Source organism: Prosopis cineraria, unplaced genomic scaffold (genome assembly GCF_029017545.1).
Source record: "Prosopis cineraria cultivar Desert tree isolate PC_DT_omini unplaced genomic scaffold, ASM2901754v1 PC10, whole genome shotgun sequence".
In the NCBI taxonomy this organism is placed as follows: domain Eukaryota; kingdom Viridiplantae; phylum Streptophyta; class Magnoliopsida; order Fabales; family Fabaceae; genus Prosopis; species Prosopis cineraria.
Window position 1 is genome coordinate 28,307,264 of NW_026555341.1, and position 9,648 is coordinate 28,316,911.

At 36.5% G+C, this 9,648-nt stretch overlaps 1 protein-coding gene across 6 annotated transcripts; it reads right to left on the reverse strand.

The window, feature by feature from the left end:
* Positions 1-307: 307 nt before the first annotated feature.
* Positions 308-6,589, reverse strand: LOC129323013 (uncharacterized). 6 transcript variants are annotated; one of them, XM_054969518.1, is made up of 5 exons: positions 6,287-6,589; positions 4,341-4,630; positions 2,037-2,194; positions 1,848-1,914; positions 308-1,238 (listed from the first exon to the last, which is right to left on the reverse strand). In XM_054969518.1, the coding sequence occupies exons 3-5, from the start codon at positions 2,124-2,126 to the stop codon at positions 445-447; spliced, it is 951 nt and encodes a 316-aa protein (XP_054825493.1). In that variant the 5' UTR covers positions 2,127-2,194; positions 4,341-4,630; positions 6,287-6,589; the 3' UTR covers positions 308-444. The 6 variants fall into 6 exon arrangements, with proteins under 6 accessions (XP_054825493.1, XP_054825492.1, XP_054825495.1 ...); XM_054969517.1 differs by lacking the exon at positions 4,341-4,630; XM_054969520.1 differs by lacking the exons at positions 4,341-4,630; positions 6,287-6,589 and having other exon boundaries at positions 1,848-1,919; positions 2,037-2,175.
* Between the last annotated feature and the right edge of the window lie 3,059 nt (positions 6,590-9,648).

Consider the following 9,648-nt stretch of genomic DNA (forward strand, 5'->3'; position numbering starts at 1 on the left):
AATACCAAATACTCCTGAACGAATAATTGAAGAACAAAAATTACCTTCAATCCAATTTAAAAATTAGGCATGTTGCATACTTTTTTATTAAATGTTGTGTTTGGTATTGGATGATTAGTTTATGTTTCTCCCAGAAGGATGCTATTAGATATGGCTAAAGGCTACAGTTGGGAATAAAAGCCAGGCCGTATTTAGATAAGGGTTCAAACTTGAAAATTGGTGATTTTTTTGAAAAATTGAACTTCTAAGCTCGGCCTTAATAGGTCCTGAGAAAAAAAAAGACTCAAGCTTGGCCAGCCTCCAAACCTTATTTCCCAAAAGATTGATGATTTTTTAAGTATTGTGTTGTCAAAATAATTGATGTTGGTTCTTTTGTCATTTAGTTTAACATGATATTGATACGAACATCATACAAGCAACTTGACTTTATCTCGAGACAATAACTTATCTTTTTTGTGCTTTCCTCCTCCTAGATTGTGCCTTTTGCCACTTCTTTCTGGAAACCAGTTTACTCTTTGGCTTCAATTTTAACTCTGGTGAAAACTTGTAATTTGGATCTCTCATGCGTGCTTGTATATCCTTGAAGAACTGAATATTCAGTTTCTTAGGCCCTCCTTGTCTCAGCTCTGCGTACTCTGGTCCTGAAACAACATTCTCAAATGCTCCAATTAGAATGTCAATATCACTCATGACCTCCCACACATTAGTGTATCGCCCATCAGGACCCTTCTTTAATTTCTTCAAAGCATTCTCAACTGCAAGCTTCCTTGCTTTTTTCCCTGGGGACAGCTCCTCAGGTTCTTGTTCAGATTTCAGCAACTCTGAAATTGTCCGATACTTTGGCATTTCTTCGAACTCGAATAATTTATCTATGTATTTGTCACTGCTTTCGTTTGGGTAAGGTTCTGTGGGAATATCATCATCACTATCCATTTCATCACCAGTCCATAGTGTCTTCTCTTCATCACTGCCAGACCAAACACTTCTTAGCTCATCACTGTCATCAGCATCAATCAGGTCTGAATGCTCTTTAGCTTGCTGTCTTACTTTCCGAATTTCTTTTTTGAGACGACTTTCCGAGTCCTTTTCTCCATCACTTTCATCCTCACTTCCAGTCCACAGAGTGTTATCTTCTTCCATCTCTTTGGCCCAAGCTTCTCTGAACTCTTTGCCCCCTGGTATTCCACTTCCAAAGAGATCATATTTTCTGGGTCCACCACGAGCATATGATCTCAATCCTGCAAATTTAATTCGTGAGATCAAAAGGCACCAAACCAAAAACCATTACTAATAGCAAGTTTGAGGTCAATAAAACATTTCTTCTTATGGATTTGGTCATTTTATGCTAGAACCCAGAACAGTAGGGATGTTGTTAAGAGAGAGAGGATCTTAGTTAATTTGAGGCAAGAATCTTGCTTCATAAACAAGCCGTTGGGAGAATCTCCTGAAATTACAAACTAAAAATACCTTTTCATTCCATAAACTGAAAGTAAAAACATATATCAGATGACATGTAACCGTTTTAATGGTTGAAGGACAGCATGTCATTCTAATTAGCCTAATAGATTGACAGCACAGTACGAGATGACAACGCAACACTTTAAACTAAACTGAAAGCATAAAACTCTGACATGGCAGAGGGAGTTATCGAATGTGAGTAACTTTTGTGTCTACAGAAGTCGAAATCTCTTGGTTTAGGGTTTAGGAGCACCCTCTTGGTTGCTTCCTACGCCTACTATATACTAACAAAGGACTCCTATGATGTTATAATGTCGAACCTCAATTTTGCTTCCCTAAGAAATTTTTGTAGACGGACTATAGTTAACTTTTTGTGCAGAAAATCTAACCTTGAAAATTCAACAGAGACCCATTATCACAACAACTCCGTAAAGCAATAGGATTCATAAAGTGTTTCTGACCTGTAATCAAGATATGCATGACAAGTTTCAGCTACTGTCAATGAAATATGATGGAAACCAATTTTTTCAATCACCGTTAAGCAATAAATCTTCACACAAGTGTGCATGAGAAGAAACCTGGCCTTTGGATACTGGTAGCCATTGTGATTTTGCAGACCTTAGAATACATGAGAGGAAGCTAGCGCGGGAGCAAGACCTCCAAGCCATTACTTGCTCAACAAAAAAGGTTCTGGAGCTTCAAACTCTTCAAGGCTCCAGCAAAACACTAACAGTCCCTGCGAGTCAGATGAGAATATCAATAAACTTTTAGCATGGGTGCGATTAAGTTTACAAAATTGATTGATCAAACTAATTATGGATGGATATATATTAGCATATAAATATATTTTTCAATAGGTCTCACATTCTATTGGAAATATGAGAGAAAACTATTAACTTGAAGAATGGGTAATATCACAGTTCTGAAAGATACTTCATCTACAAGAAATGTATCCAAATCCCTAATGCCCCATTTGGTATCATAGAATTGAGAGTAAGGAAATGGATATGGAAATGGAATTTAAACTTTTGCATGTTTGGTTAGGCAAAATTGGATTGAATTACACTTCCATATGGAAGTCATTTCCATCAAAATTGATGGAATTGACTTCCATAGGGGAGAGCATGGAGGTCCATTTCCACCAAAGCTTGGACCATGTTACCCTTGCAACTTATCAACGAGGAGGATGGTGGGAAGGTGGCAAGCACAATGGTGAGACAACAGTGAGGACAGCAACAGCGACAGGGCAAGGGTGCGATGATGTCGACGGCATTGATGGCAAGGATGCGACAGTGGCTGAAGCTCATCTACATCTTCTTCCCCACTTCAAAGATCTGGAGAACCAAAAATGTTAAAAGATAGGAATCGAACCCAGAAACCAAGACTTGTAGAAGTTCATCTTCATCTTCCCCATTTTGCAGATCTGGAGAACCAAAACTTGTAGAAGGTAGAAATCGAAGCCTGAAACCAAAACTTGTAGAAGATCGTCTTCACCTTTCCCTACTTCAACCGCGATGATGATGAGGATGCGTGCTGTTGATGATGTCTTTTTATTTTCCAGACCTTCGATTCATCTTCGAAGGTGAAATTGTGACTTCTCTAGCTTCATCTTCTTTCCATCACAAGATCTTCTTCTTCTTTAGGTTCCTTGATTCTTGTTCTTCAAATTCTGTATTGTAACTTGATGGGTGAAGGTGAAATCATTTTTGTTGAAGGTGAAATTGTGGATTTTTGGCTATGGACGGTATCACCGGTGGCCTGAGTTCTGCAAGACGATGGGTTGATTTTTTTTTTTTTGGGAAGAGGGTATTTTTGTCTTTTAATATTTTAAATATCAATAATAAATAAAAATAATTTACCAATTCCATTGATATACTAAACATATTTTTAAATCTTATATCCATATCCATTTCAATATCCATCTCCATATCCATTTTCATTTCCATATTCATAAAAATCATTTCCAACGTACCAAACGGGGCATAAGGATTCAACAAGTTTTTCTATCTACCAGAAGTTCACAGAAATTAGCAGAGTAAAATACCATCCAAGTCATCAAACAAATAGGGTTAGGTTTTCAACATGTAATATTAGGTTTTGTTATATCTTTGCGAAGGCTAGCAACAAATCATTTAAAGGAGTAGATGAAAACTGGGATATAGAATATTTTGTGGAGCAAAAATCAGAATATATCTGAGTAAGTCATATGTCGACTACATCATTGTAATTTGTAACACATGGACTAAATGTAATTTAAAACAAATCATAATTGAGTTGAGCCTTTTGAAATATTTTCTCTAGTTCTACAAATAATCTTTTGAACCAGGTGATCTGATTTAATGAGGATTAAGATTAAATGGCTTAACATAAAGAGAAATACCACAAATGAGCAAAAGTTTATGCTTCCCCAGGATACCAATACATCAATTATTATAGAAGCAAGCAAGCTGCAAGCCATCCGTAAGAAAACTAGTTACAGTCACCAATAAACCTAACCTTCTTAATTACGCGTGCAAAAAACAAAATAGGATGCAAATAGAGCCCGAGGCTAGGTAAAGAAAAGAACCATGAAGAGTGTACTGATAATTTCAAAATTGAGACCAAGAACCACTACTGAGCTGAGTAAAGAATCATGTAGTGTGTGTTGATAATAGAGCCTGGGGCCATGGGCAAAGTAGCAATCTTAGACAAATTGAAAGTAAGCAAGTGGAGTTTTTTACTTTTGTTACTAATGACACTAAGGAATTGTTTCAAGTCTCTCTTCACATGTTGTCATCCTCCGCAAGATATAAGAAGAAGTATGTGTCGATCGAAAGACTTGAAGGCCATTTGGGGCCAAAAGAAAGTTTCAAGCATACACTATCTCAAATTCTCAATCATACCTTCAACTACTTCTTCTCCCTCCTATTACAATAACTTTCAGCTTCTGTCAACCCTTCAAACACATGGATGCCCCTCCACTATCAACGAGGTCACCATGTCTTCTCCATCGAATCTCTCCAACTCCGGCAACATTTCCTCCCATTATTATTACGAGTTATGACCTCAACAGCAGCTCCCCTCCATCGGTCAAAGGTCGAGCCATGGTATTGTGGTGGGATTATGATTTATATCAAAGGGCTTCAATAAACTACATATCTCCTCCGCTCTCCTCCATTCTTTAGTGGAAGGACTGAACTTATAACTTTTGTCAGTTATAGCAAAGCTATTAAAAGCACAGTGATATTTAATTGCACTTTTAAGCATTGCATATGTAAAATTCCATCTAACGGGGCAATATGTTCTTAAACCAATTGATGTGTCAACACTCCTAACTTGCTCAATGCACCTCTTAAAAGTAATCGTCCTCATCTCTGATTGTTTAACATATTTAATACTCTTTCTGATTTCCTGCAATGCAGAACTTGCCCCCTTCAAACCCCCTGAACTATTAAATTTAGGGGCTTTTGTAAAAACAGCCCATATTATAAGAACAGATTAAGTAAACAGCTCAACATTTAAAATATTTTGTATTATAGTCTGTTTATTATATTTGTCAATAATATACCATTGTATATCAATGATAAACTCATTATCAATTTTCAAATTTTTAATGATAAACCCTTTATATACCAATGATAAGCCGTTGTATATCAATGTAAATCGGCCACACTCCTACATTTTTAAAAATTTGGTCCATATTTAAGCACCAATTTTTTTTTCAATCAATGAGCCAATTTATCCTTAAATTTAAAATGTGGGCACAACATCTCACATAAAAAAATTCTCCATTGCATACCAACCTACATTGCCAACTCAATCTCTCTCTCAATATTTCTTGCATGTTATTATTTGCTAAAGCATTATCTAATGTAATAGAAAACACTTTTTTAGCAATGCCCCACTTTATCAAGCATTCATGCACTTTTTTTTTTTTTGCCAATTCCACCCCAGAGTGTGATGACTCTATCTTACAAAAAGAGAGTATTTTGCTATTAAGCCTCCACTTGTTATCAACAAAATGAGCAATTAAACATATGTTTCCTTGTAAAGTTATTACAACAGTCCAACAATCAGATGTTAAACATATTCTACCAAGGCTTTTTAGCATTGTTTCCTTCAAAATTCTTTTTAGATTACCATACAATTTCCTAACATCTGACACAACATTTTTTTCTTAAAAAAAGGGTGGCATCAAGATTTAAATACAACCATATTTTCCTTACCCATTTGTATTCAACATAGGAATAAAGAAGATCATGCTCAATAATAGCCATAGAAAGTATCTCTCTTAAAACTCCAAGATTAATTTTCCTAGAAACAAGCTTCCTTCATGATTTATCCTCATTACACCAACATCATGATATTTTATGGGGGTTGAAAAGTTTTAACATGACAGCAGCGAGTAGAAGTCTCATACGATTTACTACCCATCTTATACAGCATTCCACAACCACAACATTTTGCTTTTGGTACCCAATTAACAAGTACCTTAGTAAAAGACTTTCAAACAATAAATCTTTCTTTTTTTCTTGTTTTTCTCATCAATACCACCACATTCCTCTCTTCTTCCACCATTAATATTAGGAGTAGCAGCAGTAGCAACACTTGCATTTTCTAAGTCTAACTCATCATCAGTTTCAAACCCTCTAAGCCTAACTCATCATCTATAGAATATATCCTTTGAGCAGCAGACATTTTATTTAAGAAAATATAAATATAAATTAGAAATCAGAAATCACCAACTATGACTGGCTATGGTTTACTAATTGAAGAAAAACAGAAGAACCAAGGAACAGAATCAGAAGCAAAGCAATCGAGATCGAGGTACAGAGGAAAGACAGCCTACCTGAGTGACGACAGCGAGAGAAAGATGAAGGCGCCTGGCCTAGACCCAAGGCCGAGAAGACGAAGGTGAAGTGAGGCGAGAGCGAGCTGAGCAGAGACGAAGGTGAAGTCAGACGAGCGACGGCTAGGCAGCGAGCTGAGCAGAGAAGAGACGACGGTGACTTGGTGAGGGTGAGAGAGAGGCGAGAAAGAGCGAGCTTCAGCCGACCACCTGAGAGAAGAGACGCAGGCGAAGGCAAGAAAAGACGAAGGCGAAGGCGAAGCCGTGAAGGTGATTCGATTCTGCTGATCTACTCCCCTAGGCTTCGTTCGTTCGGGTTTGTTTTTTTTTTTTTAACTTTTTTTTTTAATAAAAAAGATGCATTAACCATTAATAACCAACAGAGGTTATTTCAATGCATAAAAATAACCATCTATTATCATCATCTAACGCCTCTCTACATTTAGATGGGGGTTGATCAAGAGAGTAAAAGAATTCAATAAGGTTTTCAACCAAACTGGCAAGTAAATGGGCATAATTGGTTGCTTCTCCAAACATAAAATTTAAAGAAACAAAATGATTTTCACGTAAAATGACTTTGGTGTAAGTCAAAATATCCCTATATGGGTGATTATTCTTCTCCGATCATTGAATTGATTGCCTTAATACAATCTGTGCAAAGACTAACTTTATGAAATCCCTTGTCAAAACAAAGCTCCACTCCTTGAATTAAAACTAACAATCTCTATTATAACAGGAGAAAAGATCCCACACATGAATTAAAACTAACAATCCATTCCGCATTGCTATTTCTTACCACACCACCACAAAAATGAGATGCCGTCCTTGTAGGATCCATCTACATCTAATCTCACCACATTCTCCTCCGATCTATACCACTGAGCATGACTCCTTCCTTTGTTAGATGATATCCTTATGGATAGCTGCAATAGGTCTAGATCATTTTTTACTCACCAAAGTGTGTCCAATTTTTGACTAGGATCCACATTGGTATCATCAGAGAAGATTCCTTTACATCTAGTACACCAATTATCCCAGCACATATATCCAAATAGAACATCCTAAGGCATGTTTTGAGTTATGTTATTACCAAGTAAGTTTTTAAGGTTCCAAAGAAGCCATTCCATTCCTTGTAGCCTTTTGAACTTTCTCCATTCCTCCTCCTTCACTATCTTTTTCCAACTCTCCTCTACTTCTGGTCTAAGTATATGCATAACATCCTCCTTGCAGTTGCAACCCGCAGTACAACGATCAGATTGTTGTAGATTATGTTTAGCTCTTAGCTTCGCAATATGCAATCTATCTTTAGCCACTAGTCATAAATGAATTTTGATCTTCTCAAGTCTAGTCCAACACCATATTTTACTCTAAATTTCTCCTACCAACGAAGGAGTACTTGCAAGAAGAAATTTGTAGGCAGAAGAAATATTAAAGTTTCCATTCGAGGATGGGTTCCAAACAAACATATCCTCACCTCTCTCATCTCTCGGGACATTAGTGTGGGCAATACGGCTTATAACATGGCTAGGCAATAATATCCTCATTTTCTGAAGGTCCTAAGTCCCTGTACTCAAAATAAAGTTTGCAACTATTTTATCGGCATTGAAAGTGCTATCAATTGCAATATGAGCCAGTGGAATATCACAGCACCCCTATAAATCTATCCAAAATTTAGTGCTTCTACCATTCCCCATTCTTTGTTTTTTTTTACACTCTTAGTAAAGCTATCCTAGCAATTCACAATAGCTTGCCATATCAGAGAGGCACTCGCTTTTCCCTTAACTGAGGGGACAACATCCATGCCACATTTATATTTAGCTTTCAAGACTTGCACCTACAAGGCTTTATCATTGGCTAGAAGATTCCAATAAAGTTTAAACATGAAAGCTCTATGCTACAAGTTCAAATCCTTAATGCTTAACCCTCTAATTTTTTTACTCATAATGACTTCCGTCCAAGCCAATAGATGGAGTTTCTTTCCATTTTCCTCTTTCCCTAAAGAAAGTTTCTACATTCTTTCTCCACCTCTCCAAGTAGTTTTTTTGGAAGGAGCATAATCTACATGTAGAAACTAGGCATTACTGAAATAACGGATTTGATCAAAATAGCTATCCCAGCCACATTTAACATTTTTCTTTTCCAACCAAACATGCGACTCTTGACTTTTTTCCAGGATCAGAGCGAACAAAAAATATGACGCTCTTTTATGGATCAGTGGGATTCCAAGGTATTTTCCCAAGTCCCATATCAAATTAATTTGCATCAATTTACTCAATTCTAAAGATCTATTAAAATGAACATTACTTGAGCAACACATATGAGTCTTATCCCTATTCATCTTTTGGCCAGAATAGAAACAAAACTTTTAGATGCAACCATTAATTACCTCAACCTGGTCAGAAGATGCCTCAGCAAATAGCACTAGATCATCTGCAAATAAGAGATGAGTAATATTTAGTCCCCCTCTTACAAGATTGATAGGTCTCCAATTTCTCACTTCAACCTCATCAGAGATGATATGGTTCAAGTTCTCCATGCACAAAGAAAACAAGTAAGGAGACATGGATCCCCCTGATGGAGACCCCTAATAAGAGTAAAACTGTTAGTTTGGTCACCATTCCATAAAACCTTAAAAGATGTTAAACTAATACAAGCCATAAATACCCTACGTAAGCCAACCTGGATGTCAAGTTCAGTAAGAATGTGATAGATGAAATTCCAATCAACTCTACCATATGCCTTCTCAAGATCTACTTTCATAGCCATATAACCTTTTTTTCTTCAAGTTTCTTATTGTGTAAATCACCTTTATATAACTGTGCAACAATAATATTGTCACTACTCTAGCGACCTAGGATGAAACTACTCTGATATGGGCCAATCACCTTATTCATAATTGGTTTCAGTCTGTTTGCAAGAACTTTAGAGACAATTTTGTAGCTAATATTACAAAGAGAGATTGATCTAAATTCCTTGATTGCTTTAGGGTTCTCCACTTTTGGAATTAGAGCAATTAGGGTATTATTGATCTTAGTAATGCCATCAGGATTTGCAAAAATTGATCTCACCAGGTTGCATACATATAGAGGGACCAATTACACCCAATTGATCTTGAAAGAAGAAAGGTTGTAATCCATCTGGCCTCAATGCTTTGTAAGCTCCCATCTCCAAGACATCTTCTTTGATCTCCATGTTGTAATGCCCTCACTGATATTACCATATGCTCCATTACCTACCTACCAATCAACTTCAAATCATTAAATTTGAAAACTTTGAAAACCTTGGGATCTTAAGAACATATTATCAAAATCATTTTACAAATCACTTAGGTTATAAAACCCTACACACAACAAAAGCAATAA

Bases quoted from the DNA above. Each gene is read 5' to 3' on its own strand.
- LOC129323013 (XM_054969517.1), bottom strand. From the start codon at position 2,126: ATGGCTTGGAGGTCTTGCTCCCGCGCTAGCTTCCTCTCATGTATTCTA. The intron at 1,915-2,036 runs GTTTCTTCTCAT...ATTACAGGTCAG, and splicing joins TACCAGTATCCAAAGGCCAG to AAACACTTTATGAATCCTAT. The intron at 1,239-1,847 runs GTTAGATTTTCT...TTAAATTTGCAG, and splicing joins GTCTCTGTTGAATTTTCAAG to GATTGAGATCATATGCTCGT.